The following is a 22,323-nucleotide window of genomic DNA, read 5'->3' on the forward strand; positions in this document are numbered from 1 at the left end:
AAGATCAAATCAATCAAATAACCTTCATAAAATTTATCAGCGTGTGTATGACCATAAAAAACAATTCTCAAATGAACCATTCCTAAGTCACCACTAACATAATGGTTAATGCTCCTGGCTCGAAGATATCACTTTCTACAATGATTACTTTCCAGTTTTAGACGATTAATTTTCCGAGTAATCAGCTGAATCAGTTCATGACTCCAAATATATGTTTAATAAGTTAGACTTTATACCTAGGTTTCTAGAAGTTTGAGACCTCTGAATTGCTCTGTAGACATTACTGTAATGAATATCTTGAATGAGTGTACTCACAAGAAGGATGCTAAGTCGCTAGTTCAAGAGACAAAAGTACAACGAAGTGCTGCATTAAATAATAAATCAAATGTACCAACAAGATTTAATAAAATACGAGTACATATACAACTCCAGACCACATACGAAAAATAAATATTTAATGTGTAGCCTATCTATTGAGAGAAGAAAATATTAGAAACTTGCATCAAGTAAGAGTAAAACAACACCGAAACCAAGAGAAAATTACACGGATAGAAATATAAAATGGAAAAATCTTATTCACATGCAACTTCAGCCGCGTAGGGAGCACTAGCGAAAATAAAATATGAGAACTATAGAAAAAGAAGTTAAAACATTTCGAATGATAAAATGCATACAACAATTAAAGTAAAGAAAGAAACATATCCAGTACATAAAACAGATAAACACAGAACAAATTACAAAATGAAGTATATAGTTTCAATAATGGAAGTACTAAAAATTAAATAAAAATGAATGTGAAAGGTATGCTTCTGAATTGGAAATGAACGTACAGTATATGGCTGGCAAAACAAAATATTCAAAATTGTTAAAGTAAATGAGGACCAGACCACCAATGTAGAGTAACAGAATGCCTTACTGTAAAACGAGCGTGCCCGAGTTCAAATTACCTAGTTGGGGTTTTCCCGATGTTTTGCCCCTCGAACACTTGAAGCAGATGTATTAGGTAACTTTCGGTGTTGGATATCGGACACATTTCGCCTTTATTCATTTCAACTTCATCCATAGTCTTCAAGAGTTTTAGGGGGTTCGGAAGATTCGTCAGATTTAGTGTCATGTTTCGCCTATAGATGTCATCTATCTGGGAGAGCTGCATATGTTCATAGGGAGGCGAAGTGGCTTTCACAACGGACTACGACAGACCAGGGGATCTGGTAGCTCTGTGTACCTCCCTGGGAAAGATGGCGCAAAGGTGAATCACGGTATCTACAGTGTTGTGTTATAGGATGCAACAGAACGTAGTATGTGATTTGCGAACAGAAACCATCAATGTAAGGAGTCTGCGGAATATCAACAGAGAGACTCCGTCAGACCTGGATGTCGTAGCTGAATAGATAAAATGGCACCAAGCAGTGAATCACGTATTTACAAGAATGCGTTCCTAAGAACTTTAACAATCATTCAGCAAATAGAAGGTCGGCACAATAAGTTTCAGTCTGCAGTAGAAGCTTTCGGGTCCTCTTCAGAAAAAGAAAAAAACTGAGAACTCCATACTTATGAATTAATGGAAGATGCGTTGTGCACTTCCCTTGACAGAGTGCACGTTTCAAATTATATGGAAAACAAAGTGGCGAAAAAAAAACGATTTAATTACAGTACTATTTAAGGAATTGCTGGAGTTTTGAATGAATGTAAATACAAAAAAAAAAAAAAAAAAAAAGACCCGCTTGATGATGAAATACAATACTATGTAGAATAATAGAATTTGGTACCTAAAGTTTGGAGGATAACTTTATTTCAAAGTTTAATAAAACAAACTTTGAATAAGAACAAAACATGTTGTGTTACTTATTTAACGTACATAAATATGGAACTATTAACATTTTGTACCAACTCAACTATTTGGAAGATCTGTTTAACTCAATTTTAATACCGAAAAGAACAAATCATATAATCATACAAATAAAAGAAAATAAGTAGTAGAAATCATTGTCAGAATTAACGTGGAATCATGCTTGTTAATTGAAATCATGAGATATATTCAAATATATTAACAAGCGGATTAAAATATAATCGCCCAAGCAATATGTTTATGAATGAAAAATACGGATTTAGGAAGGGAAAATCATGTATGATAATATTATAGTTAGGAACAAGCTTGACGTCCTTTTTTCCTCAAAATGGCAGAGAAGCTTCCTCCTTCCAACCATTTACTGAAAGGCACTGGCCCCCGACCGACAAGGTAACAATAGTGACCAGCACTCATTAAGGAAAATGTGTGGTGTTAACAAGTATAGAATTGAAGTTTGGTCGGACAACACAGATAATTGTGTGTTATGAACTCCTGACCATAATGGTGACAGAATTATCATAACTATGGCGAAAGATCAGAGTTTGTAAACGATTGTACAGGGACATCATTTTATTTTGACTAACATTTCTAATATTAATCTGGCTATACCTTTGGATTAACGGATGAGAACCAGAAACACCGTTTGCTACCTCCTTTCAAGACTGGAGTTCGATGATACTGGCGTAAAAATACAAACAAATCACTTTACTAGGTATAGGAGGGACGAAATATAGTTCATAAACTAGGAAATATCGGAATTTTGAGATAGATAATTTTATTAGGTTTTTTGTTTTACCAAAATTCAGTACTATATTAACAATATGTGTTTTAACTCACGAACTAAGCTATCCATTCGCACGTATTCATTATGCAGTGTATATTATACTGTCTACAGCACATTAACGAACAATATAGAGAATGAAGATAAATTGAGAAATAATCATAATATGGCTATTTAAACATATTTTTGAATATGGTGGCAGTCCATTTCGATACAACTTTCAGTTTTTTTTGTGCATATTATCGCACTGTAGCCTATTGTACCTAATTCCAATTACCAGTTTCGTCCTTCGTACTAGTAACTCGTGTTGAAATAATTCTGTACCTACTTTACAATATAAAATAGTAGGCCTACCTTACGTACTGTAAATTCAATCTTCATTTCTGCCCGATTCGAAAAGATAAAATTACTCAGACATGCTATCTACTGATCTTCCAAGTGGTTTTATCGCAGGATTGAATAAAGAAGAGAAATCAGGTGACAGTTAATTATTTAACGAGGCCCTTTTATTTAAGTTATTTTAAACAGTTGTATAATATTACATACATGTCCAATTCATAACAGAAATTAATGTTTTCAGAAAAGAGCTAAGACAGCCCAGTCACTAGCCTTTACAGAGGCGGGTGGGGGGAAACCGGGATGCGACGTAGGCAAACGGTCGACATTACTTGTGCGAAAATATGATTCAATATTGAAAGCTCTTTCTTCACTGGAAAACGGGAACATATTTCTGGATCGTACTGTACTCACTACCACAGTAGGGTTTACTATGACCATAAGGTGACTTTGACTGCATACGTGGCCTTGGTTCTGTTTGGAGGTCGATTGGAATTTTACTAGTAGAGGGGGTGGGAGTGAAGTACATTCAAAAACTCAGGTACAATGAAAATTGAAGTAAAAATAAAATGATGTGTGTGAGCCATAGGAAGATGACCGGTTCTCAAGCAGATTTTATTATGAGACAGTGAATGCAGAAATTCTGAGAGACTGATTTGGAAAAATCAATAATTTTGAAACGTTTAGAGGAACACCCAGTAATGTTTTATTAGATAATGCTTCTTACTACAGCTGAATCTTCAATCTCATGAATAAAATATTTCATTGCATTTTTCGTGCAAATACACAGAATTCCAGCTCCTTATGTGTTTCTATAACTTCTGATAATTTACTTTTTATGATTACATTCTTCTGCTATAAACAGTTCGTGATTAAGTTTATTTATTTTTTAATCTTCACTCGTACTTTCTCGTTTTTGCGTCTAAAATTTTTAATTTCTAAATAACATAGTCGTTCATAATATGTTGCATTTAGTAAAAGACATGGCGACGCTGTAAAACCTGACGTTTGGCACGCATTAAAATTGCTTGCAGGCCTGGAGATGGAGCGATTTGTTCCCAAGTATAATAGAAATCATAACGGATATTATATATCAAAATATGTACAGATTACATAATAGTATTTAACTGAGTGAAAAAGGATTTTATCCGTGGTTATTTAACGATGTTGTATCAAATGCTAGGTTATTTAGCGTCGATGGGATTGATGACAGCGAGATATTTATCAATATGAGGCTGAGGATTCGTCATAGATTTCCTAACATTTGCCTTAAATTACAGCACCTGCATGCTGATCGTGGCTGCTATAATAGTATTTCGCAATATAATACCCTGGTACTTTAATTAAGAACAATTCTTCCTTGCTAAGCCAGTGCTCTACAAGACACAATATAATATCAACATCTAATTCATTAGGCAGTGATATAATATAGTCCAATTTATTTATTTATTATTTCAATGTACCGAAGTACATATGATATTTCCATGCAGATATTCTGCGTCATCATACGATGAAAGAGTAATGGAACGGAGAAAAATTCTCTCCGGCGCTGGGACTTGAACCCGGGTTTTCAGCTCTACGTGCTGATGCTTTATCCTCTAAGCCACACCGGATACAACCCCGGCGTCGAACAGAATTGTCTCTGACTGAGTTCCAACTCTTGGGTTCCCTCTAGTGGCCGCCCTCTGCACTACGTCATAGGTGTCTATGAACATAGGACCGAAGTCCACACATGTGCTGAGGTGCACTCGTTATGAGTGACTAGTTGGCCGGGATTCGACGGAATAAGCGTCGTCTTAAATCACTTCGTGATTTACGCATATAATATATTATTTCAATGTACCGAACTACATATGATATTTCCATGCAGATATTCTGCGTCATCATACGATGAAAGAATAATGGAACGTAGTGCAGAGGGTGGCCACTAGAGGGAACCCAAGAGTTGGAACTCAATCAGAGACAATTCTGTTCGACGCCGGGGTTGTATCCGGTGTGGCTTAGTGGATAAAGCATCAGCACGTAGAGCTGAAAACCCGGGTTCAAGTCCCGGCGCCGGAGAGAATTTTTCTCCGTTCCATTACTCTTTCATCGTATAGTCCAATTTGTTCAGGATACTCTGAAAGTTTCAATGTAGTACCCTAATACAATCCGTGAAATGTATGCTTTGTGCTGTCAGAGTTGATCCCTGTTATTTGTTCACTAGAAAAGGCGAAATTTTAAAATGTAAGTCCATTTTCTCAATATTAGGCCTATAAAGAATTAAGGTTGTTATAAACGTAGCAAACGTTATTATTGGAAGTGTTGCGTGAGATTCAATGAGATCGTGCATGATACACAACCTCTTCAAAGAAAATGAAAATGTTGACGCACAGTGTAAACTGAAATATACTTACTTACTTACTTAGTTACTTACTTACTGGTTTTTAAGGAACCCGGAGGTTCACTGCCGCCCTCACATAAGCCCACCATTGATCCCTATCCTGAGGAAGATTAATCCATTCTCTGTCATCATATCTCACCTCCCTCAAATCCATTTTATATTATTCTCCCATCCACGTCTCGGCCTCCCTAAAGGTCTTTTTCCCTCCGGCCTCCCAACTAACACACTATATGCATTTCTGGATTCGTCCATACGTGCTACATGACCTGCCCATCTCAAACTTATGGACTTAATATTCCTAATTATGTCAGGTGAAGAATACAATGCGTGCAGTTCTGTGTTGTGTAACTTTCTCCATTCTCCTGTAACTTCATCCCGCTTAGCCCCAAATATTTTCCTAAGCAACTTATTCTCAAATACCCTTAACCTATGTTCCTCTCTCAAAGTGAAAGTCCAAGTTTCACAACCATAAAGAACAACCGGTAATATAACTGTTTTGTAAATTCTAACTTTCACATTTTTTGACAGCAAACGAATGATAAAAAGCTTCTCAACAGAATAATAACACGTATTTCCTATATTTATTCTGTGTTTAATTTCCTCCCGAGTATCATTTATATTTGTTACTGTTGCTCCAAGATATCTGAACTTATCCACCTCTTCAAAAGATAAATGTCCAATTTAATATTTCCATTTCTACAATATTCTCGTCACAAGACATAATCATATACTTTGTCTTTTCGGGATTTACTTCCAAACCTATCTATTTACTTGCTTCCAGTAAAATTCCCGTGTTTTCCCTAATCGTTTGTGGCTTTTCTCCTGACATATTCACGTCATCCGCATAGACAAGTAGCTGATGTAACCCATTCAATTCCAAACCCTCTCTGTTATCCTGAACTTTCCTAATGGCATACTCTAGAGCAAAGTTAAAAAGTAAAGGTGATAGTGCATTTCCTTGCTTTAGCCCACAGGGAATAGGAAACGCATGTGGCAGAAACTGACCTACACGAACTCTGCTGTACGTTTCACTGAGACACATTTTAAACTGACATATATTCTAGATAATTATTCTCATCTAATCATATTTATAAATAACAAAAATGATAATAATTATTCTGAGTGTTCCGGATTACGATACACAAAGATGCTGTGTAATAACAAAAGATAACTTGGAAATCTGTTGAAAAGAAGAAGGATAAAGTTTTCTTTATATATAAGGCAACATTCAGAAGGAGCATTTTCCAAGTTCAATATCTGTGGTCTTTTGATGTCATCTTCACAGACACATGGTATAGATCCTGTGATGGGGCATTAATATGCCTCAACACATGACTTTAAATTTATAACGAACGGTACAGACATCCTAGATGTGATCTTAAAGCACGTTTTTTTTTATTTGCAGACTTAAGCTATCATTTCATCCGTAACCCATAGAGCGACAGGAAAATTAACTTTTAAAGACATTTTTAGTAATTTCAGTTGTATTTAAGTGAAATTATTATTGATATAGTTACAGTGAAAGCAAAATAAACTTCCAATTTTCTTAATCGATAATTGAGAATTAATTTAATTATTGTTTACTGAAAGTGTGGAATGAGGCTTTCATTCAGAGTCGTGTTAATTGAATATCCAGCATAGCAGAAAGGCTTTCCTCTTGCAATTCATTCCTTATATTACAATTTGAACAATTTCGGCTCGGCGCTCCTGCTATAATTTCAAGCCTGACTGACTCTTATATATTGCAAAGCCTCTACTACAGACGGACATGTTTGGAGCCTTCCGCTTGTGGCTATATGAGCAAATAATTGAAGTAAACAGCTGATGCGTGGATATTGCCTGTTAGACAACTCACGTGTTTTGTTTTGTTTCGTAATAAAGAGCACGGCCCACTTTTTGTTGCTGTTGCCTGGACTACTAGGTCGGTTGTGCTTTCAGTTTCCAATAAAACCACGAGATCATATTACTGATCTATTCATTCGTGTTACTTCACTTTTTGTTTCACTCATTTTTATCTTTGCTTCAATATTTGTTTTATATGTTTTAATCTCTCTTCTATTTGCCAATCTATTTTCAGTCCTCATTTTTTCCTATATCTTTCATTCTCCTTTTTTCTTTTTATTCTTTCCTTTTTCTTTTAAACTATTGCGTTGCTGTTTCTTTCATCCATTTCCTTTCTGTAACCTTAAATGTTTACTACTTTTATTTTCTGGACTTTTAATTAATTAATTAATTAATTAATTTATTTATTTATTATTTATGTATTTACTTATTTGTTTATTTATTTCTTACTTATTTATTAATTTATCTGTTTAATATTTTTTCTGTTTTCCATTTTCCTTCAAGCTTCCATTTCTTCATCACCTTACATTCCTCTATTCAATCTATACCAAATACAATGCTTTTTTTTTTTTTTTTTTTTTTTTTTTTTTTTTTTTTTTTTTTTTTTTTTGGAGCCGAGGAATGTGTTAATAATTATGTTTTAACGTAATTTGTCTTTGACCTCCGCTTAGACCTTGGAAGTCATGAAGTTGGACGAAAAGGAGGTTAAAAACGACAAAATTCCCGTGCTTTGGACAGTAGGCTAATCATCTCCCATCCGCTATGATATATTATACACAGAGTTTCACCACGTTTTTCTCCAGAAGCAAAGCACTGAGTCCATATAAATATAAGAATAAGAATAAAGACAGTTAATAAAATCTCATAGGGCAAGAAAACCTTTTAACGTCTTTATACCATTAAGTACGAGAAAAATTCGTACCGGCACCGGGAATCGAACCCAGGACCTCTCAGCTGTGCGCGCTGAGTGCTCTCTAACCAACTGAGCTATGCCGGGACCCGATTCACGACGCCGGCCGAACTCCTCTCGTAGTATCGTGTTACGGCCTTACTGCCTGCACTTGAGACGATGCACGTCATATATGTACAGGAGCGCATATTACATGACTTTGTGGCCATATTCAACAACAGTTTCTTTAAACTGTTAACATTATATAAGTCATGTAATATGCGCTCCTGTCCATATACGACGGGTATCGTCTCAAGTGCAGGCAGTAGGGCCGTAACACGATACTACGAGAGGAGTTCGGCCGGCGTCGTGAATCGGGTCCCGGCATAGCTCAGTTGGTTAGAGAGCACTCAGCGCGCACAGCTGAGAGGTCCTGGGTTCGATTCCCGGTGCCGGTACGAATTTTTCTCGTACTTAATGGTATAAAAACAAACTGACTAGTCATACTAGTCGAGCAAAATATAATGAGGTGGGCGAGACCTCATTCATATTTGATACTTTTAACGTCTGTTACTCGCAATTTGCGAGCCAATCCAATTGAGATTTTTGCCTGCTCGTCCTGCCGCCTCTGGTCAGATTCTTTCTCTCAGTTTCTGAATTCGGTTGTTATACTACATTTCACCTTCAACCTTCATATTTATACACTATACATAGGTATGCCCTTCTCATGCTTTACCATATGAAGCACAGAGCAAATAAAGTAGCTACTGAGCGACTTCAAGTTGTCTATTTCATTTTAAGTATTTGCTCGTTCCTTCATATTTACAGTGTTTCGTTTTCAAGCTCTCTTCTTTGTAGACTAGTCCAATGTCCAGTCTTTTTGGTGTGTTGGTGTTCTCAAACACACTGCTCCTGCTGTTTCTCTGAAAAGGTCAGACTAACGCCTCGTTCTGCCTCACAGGTTGAGCCATACCAAGTGACATCCCAATCTTCACTTCAGTCGTAGAGCTTGAACCGCTGTACGAAAATGATGTTCACATCAAATGAAAACCACTTAACTTATTTATTTACATAAACGCGTACAATGTATAGTTAAAATATGTTTAAGCCTAAATCACTAATAGCCCTATGAAAAACTGTGTGCAAAATTTACGAGAAAATCATATGGAATATTCCAGATTTCCTGAATAAGTTGTCTCTTCATTTTATGAGTATTATTATCTTTCTTTCACGTAACTTAATTTTATTGTGTTTTTTATTTATTATATAATTGACGTGTACATCCGTGTATATGGCCATGTATAGAATAAACAATCAATCAATCAATCAATGAAACAATCAATTCTAAAATCAGAATCATAATATTTTTTTGATATATGGCTATAGTCTTAGCAGTCTTTTGAATGTCCATAATTCTGCGGGTTAGCTCATCTGAAATTTCCTCACAAATTTATTCAACTTTGTTTTCTTTTTTTTACCAATTCCTTGAACTCATAGCAGTTACATCGAATTTTACAGTTTTTATTCTACAACAACTTTCTTAATATACCAGGAAATCAGAATTTTCAAATTTTCTTCCTACAAACACCAAACATTTAAAGTTCAACATATTTTCAGGACGTTGGCAGATTCCCACATGCAATCACATTAACATTGAATAACACAAACTCGCTACTGCAGAGACAAAATTAACATTTGTAAGAAACGCCGTACTCTGTACAACAATACTTTTTTTCCTATTTCCTGGAATTTAATTTCCTGCGGAAATTTCGGGGGGACAATAAATGAAAATGTAGTGGTTTAAAAAAATTATCATTTTTGTTTACATGCAAACCTTGTTAAACGAAATTTCGGTTGCCATGACTTTTAAATCACTTCAGACTTCTACTTTTACTAATAGTCTCTTCTTCGGCTACAAAAAAAAAAAAAAACCAGACAGAAATTAACTATTTATCCATTTGCATAAATACGTGAGTCCGCTGGATAGATAGGAACATACATGCATATGTACAGTGCATATACATACACACATACATACATACATACATACATACATACATACATATACATAGCCTACACATACATACGTACGTACATACGTACATACACATACATACATAAAATACATACATACACACGTACACACAGACACATACATACACACATACACACATACGTACATACTGTACATACGTCCAAAAACGTTAAATAATATACGTAGAAGTTTTATCCGTGGGGGTTATTTATCTATATGTAGATGGTGCTATGCGACTGTGGAAAATTGAAATTAAAGAACGTGTAATAGCGATAACTAGTAAGTTGTCGCCTATCTTCATTTTTTTTATTCATATTCATTTATTGTAATCCTTAGATCTCCCATCAGCACTGAAGCTTTGAGATGTGAAACAAGAGGTACACAATTTCTCGGCGATATGAGGTGAGACCGAGGATTCGCCATAGATTACCTCACATTCCCCTTACAGTTGGGGAAAACCTGGACAAAAAATACAACCAAGTAATCAGCCAATCGGGAATCTATCCAAAGCCCGAGCGCAGCTCCGTATCAACAAACTAGTGAGGTTGTCGACTGAGCTATGCTGTTGACTCTATAAGAATGTAAATACATAATAAGGAGTTAACCTATGCAAAAGAATATAGAACACTGGAACTCATTTTTGGAATGACAGTAATCTAAGCCTGTTATTTTTCGCTCCGAATCAACGAAGGTGGTTCAAAAATGTCGCTAGTTCCGAGAAACGTGAACCACTTAGTTCGTCAGAGACTATCTAGAGTGCACCACAGGAAGTGGGTCTACATTACACTCGTAAAGAATGATAATGAGGACGATGACGACGACGATGATAATGGAGAATTCTTGGGATGTCACAACTTATACAGAATGAGTCAGGAGTAAAGTACATGGTTTTATGGATGATAATATTGGTGATTCTGAGTGAAAAAGTTCTTATGAACATATGTCCTGTTCTTAAAGGTTTCGGAGAAAACTGATCGAAACTATGCGAATTATTGATTTAAAAATAGTGCCTAAGATTGACTTGAGTCTGACTTGTCAAGATTGCTTCATCATTAAATATTGTGCATATACCTTTACATTTTCCCTTAATAATAATAATAATAATAATAATAATAATAATAATAATAATAATAATAATAATAATAATAATAATAATAAAACAAAGAGCTAAACACAATCAAATACATAGCACAAGAAAGCGGATACAACCCTAACATAGTAGGTAACATAATACGTAAGACAAAACATAATCATAAAAAACATAAGAATACAAGACGCACACAAGAACACAAAAAATACATCACACTAACATACGAAAACAAAAACACACACAAAATTGCAACCTCATTCAAGAAATTAAATTACAACATCGCATACAGAACAAATAACACTCTACAAAAACATCTCAACACACAAATAACACAAACAAATACAACCACACAGGCGTATACAACTCAAATGTAACATCTGCAACAACTTCTACATAGGACAGACAGGCAGATCGTTTCAAACACGTTACAAAGAACACATCACAGCCATAACAAAATTACAAAACACCTCCACATATGCAGAACACATCACAAATGCTACCCACACCAAAAAGAGACATCAACACAGACATGGAAATACTACACATTCAACCAAAAAGCCAGAAACTAAACACACTAGAACAATATGAAATATACAGACACACAAAAACACACCGCAACGATATTCTCACCACACAACTCAATTTCAAAACACACACACTCTTTGACTCTACATTATACCACAGGAACACACCTTAACAGGAAACAGAACTAGTGGCGCCAAGACCAACAACGACCAGTTCTGAAGATGACCCATAAATAGGTCGAAACATGTAAACGAAGTACGTTGAAATTTAACACAGGAAAGTCTTACCATACATATTCCGAAGTGATACAGTGTTAAAAGTTGTGTAATCAAGATGTATAATAATAATAATAATAATAATAATAATAATAATAATAATAATAATAATAATAATAATAATAATAATAATAATAATAATATTAATAATAATAATAATAACAATAATTTTATCTAATGAAATTTATAAGCTCGTGCTTGTTATTTTTGAAAATGAAATTGTACCAGAACAATAGAATGAGTCCATAATTGTAACTATTTTTAAGTAGGGGGAAAAGACTAACTGTAGTAACTCTCGACAAATATCACTTTTGTTGACGTCGTACAAATTTTTGTCCAATATACTTCTGAGAAAATGAACTCAATATGTAGATGAAATTATTGGGGATCATCAGTGAGGTTTTAAGCGTAATAGACTATATTGATCAGATTTATTGTAATCGACCGATATTGGAGAAACAATGGGAGTATAAGGGTATAGTACATCACTTATACATAGATTTCGAAAAAGCATATGACTCGTTTAAGAGAGACGATTTATACGGTACTTTTAATGACTTAGGTATTCCCAAGAAACTAGTTCGATTAATTATGTCTGAGTGAAACGTACAGCAGAGTCCGTATAGGCCAGTTTCTGTGGAATGCTTTTCCAATTCACTGCGGGCTCAAGCAAGGAGATGCACAATCGCCTCTACTTTTTAACGTTGCTCTGTAATATGCCATTAGGAAAGTTCAGGATAACAGAGAGTGTTTAGAATACAACGTGTTAGGTGCATGTCTATGCGTATGACGTGAATATGTTACGAGAAAATCCACTAATTACTAGGGAAACAAAGGAATTTTACTTGAAGCAAGTAAAGAGATAGATTTTGAAGTAATTCCGAAAAGTCGAAGTATATGATTATGTCTCGAGACCAGAATATTGTACGAAATGGAAAGATAAAAATTGGAAAGTTACCCTTTGAAGAAGTGGCGAAATTCAAATATCTTGAAGCAACAATAATAAATATAAATGATACTCGGGATGAAATTGGAAAGTTACCCTTTGAAGAAGTGGCGAAATTCAAATATCTTGAAGCAACAGTAGTAAATATAAATGATGTTCGGGATCAAATTGAACGCAGAATAAATATGAAAATCCCTGTTATTATTCGATTGAGAAGCTTTTGTCATCCATTCTGCTCTGGAAAGAGTTTAAAGTTAGAATTTATAAAACAGTTATATTACTGGTTGTTTTGTATGGTTGTGAAACTTGGTCTCTCACTTTGAGAGAGGGACAGAGGTTAGGAGTGTTTGAGAATAAGGTGCTTAGGGAAATATTTGGGACTAAGAGGGATGAAGTTACAGGAGAATGTAGAAATTACACTACGCAGAACTGCAAGCACTGTATTCTTCACCTGACATAATCAGGAACATTAAACCCAGACGTTTTAGATGGGCAGGACATGTAGCAAGAATAGGCAAATCCATAAATGCATATAGAGTATTAGTTGGGAGGCTGGAGGAAAATATAATACGTCTGGGGAGACCGAGACGTTATGGGAGGATAATATTAAAATCGTTTTGAGGGAGATAAGTTATGATGGTAGGGACTGGATTGATTTTGCTCAGGATAGTGACCGATGGCGTGCATATATGAGGGCGGCAATGAACCTCCGGGTTCCTTAGAATTTATAAGGAAGTAATAATAATGTTTTATTTTAGATGGCAGAGTTTCAAATAATGTTAGATAATAGGAAGAGATTATTATTATTATTATTATTATTATTATTATTATTTTTACTATTATTGTTATTACTATTATTATTACTATTATTATTATTATTATTATTATTATTATTATTATTATTATTATTACTATTATTATTCGGCGACAAAAAATTACACCATTCTCAAAATCGTGTCCATATTGCTCTTTATAGGGAGGAAAATTGTGACGATGAAGAATGCATAGTAGACCTAACACACTGTTTGACTAAAGACTAAACCCACAGCCTGTAGAGATAATTGAACTATGTTGTGTATTTGCAAGAGCAACAACATCTAGGACGATACGTTCACAGCAGTACGTCCATTAGACAATTTGTCCATTATCTCATGTCCACTGCTATTTAGCCCAAGGAAATTAATCCAGCAAACATTTCGTCCACCAAAATATTTGTCCATTAATATTTCGGTCAAGTATTATTGTGTGCATAATTTTTTCCCAATTTTTCTTTATCCAATAGTTTCTCTACCAATTCAATATTTTGTCCTCAAATATTTTGTTCATTTTTTGGTAACATGTATTTCTAATATGCGATTTAAAAAAATGATTCTTATGGAAATGTATTTAATTATTTTGTAACAATGTTCATTGCTATGAAAATATGTAGTTCATTGGTTCGGTATTTAATTTTGAAGTAAGTGAAATCATATAAATGGCGTAAGAGAGCTGGATGGTAGTGCACAACAATTGAAGCGTCTGCTGGAACAACATTGTAAGTTACAAAGTTTTCATTCGGCGTGTTTCCGTGTAATAATGTTGTATGTCATGTTACCTTGCTATACTCTTTGGCTTGCAACTGTCCATCAATGCAGTACGTGAAATTTGTCAACTCAAATGTTTGCTACCTATAAGAACAACGTTGTACGTGTACACATTTTTGCAGCTCCTGTAAATTTTACCAAATGTAACTTATAACGTTGTTCCAGCCGACGCTTCAATTATTATACTTACCACTTTCATTCACAGAGTAGAAATGGTAGAAGTACAGTTGTCAAAAGAAAAAGTGGCCGCTCTCTAGAAGCGAAGTTCCCTTCGAGTATCTTCGCTACAATTCGGAGACAGGCGTTGTTATATGTTGGACCACGCTGCCTGTTATTTACAGTTATAATTAAATTATTCTGTGTGTTACTTAATAACATAATGGTAGCGTTCCGGCCTGGTATTCGTGAGATCGAATACAACCTAATGCTTATTATGTTCTTTTTTGTTTTGTTTTTAAGAGAGAGAGACAAAATATACATAGAATGGTGCCATCTACATGGCACACGCTTTCTGATTATTCACATTATGCAAGAACTAGTAAACTCCTAGTTTAAGTAAGTTTCTATAAAATTGATAGTGTCCAATCAATGCCTAATAGGTATTACTGAGTTCGTAAATTTCCAAGCCTCACTTTACATAAAATGTACGTGAAATTTTTCATGTTATGTCATAGGGGTAATAGGCTTTATAATTAATTTTTTTAACATTCCCATGAGAGAGCTTCAGCCATTATTTGCTTTTATGAAACCACTATTTTTTAATTTACTGCAACATGAAAATGTATTGAGTTATAATGAGATTGTCTTACTTTTGGGAATAGGTCCATGAAGTGAAAGTACTTTATGGACATTTCCACTCCAATACAAAGCAGATTTTTAATACTCACTGTCAAGAGCAGGTATCATTCGATTACAGTTAGTGATCCTTCAATTATGTTGTTTCTTTTTTATTTCTCGGTGAGGAATGAATTATCACTATTATGACTTGGGATAAGAGATGGAAGAGAAACATGTCAAACTTATTGTATTTAATACCCATTTTTTTCCCTATTCTCATAACGAATAAAGGAGCATTGGCTTAAAAAGTTAATTTTGTATAGATTGGCCTACTTATTCTAAACCTTTTGTCCCAAAAATATTTATTAGAGGTATAGACTAAGTCTTCGGATTTTAATTGTTTTAGGTAATTTAAATGTGTGATGTTTATTTAATATGGTTAAGCTCCAAATCTTTTATATGTGCAGATTTTATTAATTGATTCATAGTTTTCTCTCCAAGGTCAGGTCTTTTACTGCAAACTCAGCATTCTCAAATATTTTCTATTTTCCGCCTTCCTCTTAGTCTCCGCTTACTATCCATGTACCTTAATTTTGTCTATCACCTAATATCTTCTTCTGCCTCGAACTTTTCTTCCGTTCACTATTCCTTCCAGTAAATTCTTCCGTAAGTAGCTTCTTCTTAGCCAATGGAACAGTCAATTTCTTTTTCTCATCACGATCAGTTTCAGCATTATTCTTTCTTCACCCACTCTTTCTAGCACTGCTTCATTTCTTATTCTGTCTGTCCATTTCACAAGCTCCATTCTTCTCCATATCCCTACTAAAAACTTCTCTTGCCACTGCTGTCCTGTTTTTGATTTCTTCGTAGCAGCTCATGTTACTGCTTGTACCATACCTTAAACATTTGAAGGTATCCACTTGAAGAAATGTTCATATTTTTTTAATAATATAATCTTGTTTAAGAAGTAATGAATTCCTATGAAATAAAAATTTGGAGACAGACACATAAAATTGATTTATTTGTCGCCTCATTTTAAACAAAAAATATAAATTGAGTATTACGAGCAAATTGGTACTTCCAATAGAACTAAACTGTTATTAGTTTTTTTACTTCAAAAAAGATCCAGTAATACTTTAACAAAATGATTCTTGTTCATAATTCTCGAATTAAATGACTCATAGGCACTGATATGACCCAAAAATATGTTCATTACTTTAGGAGAAATCGCTATGTAAACTGAAGAAGAGATACGAAGCATGTTCAATACTATTTTCGGTTTCAAGTTCGCTGAAGACGCATTCCCCCCCCCCCAAAATTGATTTTTTACAGTGTCACAAAGTGTTAATTTTAACTAATGGCGGATACTTGACTCTTCATCATTCATCCATATGAAACCAGCAGTGTGGTCCAATTTACCGACAGAGTCGTTGTCCAGGGTTCGCCCCAGGGGGCTGGTCTACGCTACGCCCGCGATGAGATGAAATGATAATGGACAATAATTCTGAAAACGCCACAGGGAACAAGATCTCTTGGAGGAAATACTTGTGTTACCTGGACCATGAGCATGTCCAACACAAGTTATATATCAGTGATACGACGGGGATCGAACTTGGGTTCACAGTTTTATAAGTTAAAATTTCTAGTCTAGACCACCGTGGCGGGTTATATTCTCTAATATTAAAACAAAAAGAGAAGCATAAATTAGCTGCAGGGTTTGTCATAGCCTTTGCCTAGATGTCTAACGTAATAGAAAACCCATATAAACATATTATGGCTCTATGTAGTTTCTTTAAGTACCTTCAATTTTACACACATTTCACATCAGTAATTTGTGTGCCCACAATTTCTCACGTGAACACGATAGAAGCGTAATACTGTGACATATCATGAGGTGTGCCATCAGAGTGTTCCGACAATACCTATGCTATCCTCGTTCTTGCATCATCAGAGTCTTTATTGCGTCATTCAATATTGCCCCGAAATGCTCGGTCACGTGATACATAAGAGCATCCGAGTCTTTAAAATTTTCAGCGCTCTGCAGGCAGTCTTTTACATATATAAAAACTCCTTCCCCTGTTCCTACACTGTCGCGTCTGTATGTTACATAATCGTTTCTAAATACTTCTGAGTCTCTTACTTCGCTGGAAAGCCATGATTCCGTTCCTATTATGACGTCAGGATTATGCGAATCTACTAGGTTCCAGAATTGAACTGATTTATTATATATTCTTCTACAATTGACGTGCAGCGCTACTAAAGACATGATATAATATTTCTGATCCTTGATGTTTCCGCTGTGGCCGCCGCTACCGCCTCCGTCTCTCCCGTTGCCACCGCCGTCGCCGCTTCCTCCGCCGTTGTAAGAGTACATACTATTTGCCGCCGTCATTCTTGGTTGTTGCTCCTCTCCGTTGCCGCCGCCCTCAAGAACAGTTATCCTAGTCCCGTAACTCCTCTTCGATGTATGGACTCCGTCACGTCCCAGGTCCCCGTCACCGATCCACGAATTTGGGTCCACGAATGTCGCTCCCGTTCTATCTGCCACCCAATCGAATGCCTCATTGAGTCGCCCAATTCGAGTCCAGTGAAACTCTCTTCGCCACACTATACAGCTGATAATAATCTTTGCCTGGGGGTACAGCTCCTTCGTCCTTACTGCCAAGTCGTACACATCTCCCATAACGTCGCCTCGGGTCATTGGTCCCCACATGTAATATTACAGTTTTCTTGTCCCTTTTCTCCTGTTGCTCCAATTTGTGTCTCACTTCTTCGACTCGTATCCCCGGGTAGCACAGCACTTTGAGGTCCTTATTTTCTTGTCACACATGTCGCACCATGAAATCTTCTACCATCAATATCTGCTTCCTCGCTCGCCTCCCCGTGTCGTTCCTCGCGTAGTCGCCTGTTGTCTGCTTCCACCTCTCTCAGCCGTTCTTCCGTCTGCTGTAACTTCCCTTTTAATTCAGCCACCTCTTTCTTCAGCGATTCAATTTCTGCATCTGTGGTCACAACTATGTCCTTCATATATTCCTTACACCTCCTGTTCTCCTCAATATTCTGGTCCCTCTTGAGTTTTTGGCAGCTGAAATAAAACCACGTCTAACAAGTGCTGCACAGAAGACCAGTCCTCAAATTGTTTCTGCATACTCCGCATTTCACAGGATCTACCGGTCCTGGGTTCAGTTCCACTCCTCCAATCACCAACAGCCTGGCTAATATCAGGATGACAAAACTGCTTAGTGTTGGTTCCGCGCTCCCCTGGTCCGAAGCTGCCCACTTCACCGACCGCGCCACCCAGGTACCGATCCTCGCCCGGTACAATGCTAGATCACATCCCATTCTCCTGCTCTCTAAGACAACCTGTTCTCGACGACAACCTGCTCGTGAATGGGAGGATAATATAAAAATGGATTTGAGGGAGGTGGGCTATGATGATAGTGACTGGATTAATCTTGCTCAGGATAGGGACTAATGGCGGACTTATGTGAGATCTGCAATGAATCTGCGAGTTCCTTAAAAGCCATTTGTAAGTAAGTATGTATAATATATAAAAAATGAATAATTAAAGAAGTTATAATATCCAGTGGTATTTATATGGGTTTACTTTTACGTTTTAAGCAAAGGTTATGGTCAACCTGTACACTGCTGTGACGATCCTAGATGGGCCTACTTCTCTAAGGCCATTAAATCTTGGGACAGTGTTGAAACTGGATTAGTAACACAATTTTTAGTGGCGCATACAATTTTGTAAAGGATTATGCACTTTCAGAGAATTCATGCAACTTCTTCTGTTCTCCATTGATAATAATTATAATTATTAGACAATAGCCATTCGACAATAAATTCACAGTTTCAGTACCATTCGAGCATAAATTTTTTTGTGGAAAGAAATGTGCTCAACATGGCTTCCTTGAAATGGAAGTTAACGTGACGATGAAGTGCCTTAAATTTTTACGAAACTTAAAATAATTCTATTTTTGAAAGAGAGAGCATTAGGCAAAATATTTGGTCTCTTTTTGTCGCGTAAATTTTCAAATATTCTATACGTCCTCCTAATTTATCCATATACATTATAGGTACAATAAAGTCTTCCTCAAGGATTATTTCATATTATAAATTAAATTCAACACTTGAAGACTAACTAGGACCCAAACCAGAATAATATTTCCTGCTCTTCACTGATAAATTTATTAATTTTATTTTATTAATTTTGTTTGTTCGTTCAATCTGTCTATCATTCGCCCATTACTTACTAGTAGTGTTATATACAATATTATTCTAAAGTAAATTCCCAGTCTGAAAGGCTCTCTCTTGCGTACACTTGGTGAAAATGAAACTGGCCGGTCTCTTGAGCAGTTAAAATTTTCTAAGTCCCTTCGGGTGAGCGCGTAGTTCCTATCGTAAACCTCCGTGCGTTGCTTTTATTTAACTCCATAATACAAGGCGCTGATTTGGGTTACCCCCACAGCATGCTTCGAATCTCCGTAGATAATTTTTTGTTCTGTTTCTTTAATTTTTTACAACTCGTTTTAGTGTAATACAGTCAAATAATTTTGCTAATGGTACTTCATGTTACTTACAGATAATTATAAAATTGGTGAAAATTTGTGTTTATAATTCCAGGAAATCGGGATCTATTTTGTCATCAGAATTATGGTTTTCCTTCTTGTTTACACGGATTTAGGTTAGTATAATCATATTCCTTGTAGCACAACTTGCAAATTAATTATTACCAATTATTTAACCGTCAACATATTTACTGAATGTTCCTTAGGCAAGAGAGTGTAAAGCAGCAGGGATTAATAAAATAATTAACACAGCATTTTAATATGAAAGTCCCTAATTGTCGTCTTTAGTGATACTTCCATCTAGTGTCAAAATTTTCTATTAACACGAAAAAATAATAAAGCGAAAAGTATTCTAAGGATAAAAAAATAAGAAAATCCTGTTATATTTTCACTGATGCACTTAAAAGGCAGAAAAAATATGTTTAGTAGCTCCACGAAGATCTAAACTTGCAACCTCACGAACACTTAGCTAACGCTCTACCACTACGCTAAGTGTACTTCTGCAGTAAGAACGGCATTGCAACGAGCAATGGTCATACTCCACTTGAGAACCTGTTATACAGTATATAGTGTTTATGTTACAATATTCACTATTTAAACACTCTGAATGATCTGTCTGTTTTAAATCTCGTATATGAATTATTTTCTCGGAAGATTTTAATTATTAATAATTCTGTTCCCCATTATAACTACCAGAACAATATATACGCAATGTTTTTTAACAAAGCCTGACTGTCCCGAGCTCTCATGGAAATACCCGATTCGAAGTTAGTCTCTCAGATGCTGGCCAGTGTCATTTTAACCAAGTATACATATTAATAGTTTGATTCCATATAGGCTAGATACTAAAGACACCATTATGTTTCAGAGGGATTGTTTTTTTTTTCGATAAGGATTTCGTTGTTATGGCAACTGTGTAACGCTTGTATAAACAATTATGGTTAGAAATATAAAGAGCAATAATTTTACAATGGTTTTGCCTTTTTCAGTGATAAAATTTGCAAAGCGAATGTCACACGAATCTGCTTATTATCTTGTTTTTGAGTTCAAACACACTTTCACTTTATAGGAATACAGGCGAAGAATTCTTGGAATTCTCTATACTTTTGAATAACTCTCTCCAAACACTTTGCAGATTTAGTAGCACTGAAAAACATTATGTTATGTAGAATTTTTAGGAACCTATTGGACCTCTTGTAAAATTTTAATTCTTTTTGTACTAATTTCAGTCTACCCGATCGATTTTTATCGGTAACTACAACAGTTTCACCAAATTTGTTCACCAGCTTAGAATATATTTTACTGAGCAGAATCAATTTTTCAATACATGTAACGTTCGACATCTTCTCCATGCATTGGAATATTGTATATTGCATTTGTAATAGCATTGAACGAGGTCAGTACGAACTCGTAAAGACAAAACCATTATTCCAATAATCTTAAATTCTTAAATAGATTTGTTTATACAGGCGTAACACAGTTATTGTAGCAACGAAATGCATATTGAGAATAAAACACTAAATCCCTGTAAAACTAAAGGCATCTATATGGAATCAAAGTATTAATATATGGTATACAGTCATTTCAAACTAGGAAATTAGTTTACAATAATCTTGTGTGTCGTCTATAAAATGATCATCATTACAATCTAGCTTTAGAGAATGGACTATTTTTAATCCTTCCCATGTTTATCCTTGAGGTATTTTTTAACGATCATGATTTGTACTGGTCACGTAGTCAGTATAATGCAAACAACACATTTTATTCAATCCGAACAAAAGATACAAATTCATTGAAGTGCTGTACATTCCATACTTCGTTCCAAACATACACAATGATATTACATTTTCAATCAGTCTCCCTCTCCACTAATAGAAGCTCACCTGCTTTCTTGTTGACAGTTGAGTCTTCTCCTGGTGTTCCGTCTCGCCCTGCTGCAGGGGTCGCTCCCCAAATTTTCCAACCAGGACAACCCAGCGGCCTTCCACCCTTGTCGACATGTCAGGTGAGTAAGATTTTTCAAGTGAACTAGCCAAAGTCCCTCAAATACAGAATACATGGAATGAAATTTAGAGCCGCTTTTCTGCGAAGTGAGGCTGCCTCTCGACCGCTTCTCGGGGCAGCCTCGTTTGTTTTTTTGCCTCGCGGTTTTCTTCTATTGGTAACGGCGGAAGAACGCGAATCTGTGTTAGCCATCAGATAGTGCGAGATAACTGAAGCAGTTAACATTGGAGTGCGTGATGGTAACATTAACAAGGAACAGTCCACACCGAGCGAGTTAATCACTGCGAGGCAACTTTCATCCCATTCAAAATCCAACTGGAATTAACTCACGGATGAGGCAGTCTCGCACCCTTGCGAGGTCACCGCACACTATTGCGAGGCAAAGTATCCACTGAGCGAAGTAAGCAGCATGAGGCGGCCTCGCTCCGTGACTAGAG

The 22,323-nt window shown here is 35.8% G+C and overlaps 1 protein-coding gene across 1 annotated transcript in view; it reads left to right on the forward strand.

Moving 5' to 3' along the window:
- LOC138709948 (protein O-mannosyl-transferase TMTC1-like) overlaps positions 1–22,323 on the forward strand; it is a 1,156,611-nt gene that overhangs the window by 515,892 nt on the left and 618,396 nt on the right. Inside the window, exon 6 of the mRNA XM_069840633.1 lies at positions 21,784–21,887. Coding sequence (XP_069696734.1) covers positions 21,784–21,887 — 104 coding nt within the window. The remainder of the gene's footprint in view (positions 1–21,783; positions 21,888–22,323) is intronic.

Source organism: Periplaneta americana, chromosome 12 (genome assembly GCF_040183065.1).
Source record: "Periplaneta americana isolate PAMFEO1 chromosome 12, P.americana_PAMFEO1_priV1, whole genome shotgun sequence".
In the NCBI taxonomy this organism is placed as follows: Eukaryota; Metazoa; Arthropoda; class Insecta; order Blattodea; family Blattidae; genus Periplaneta; species Periplaneta americana.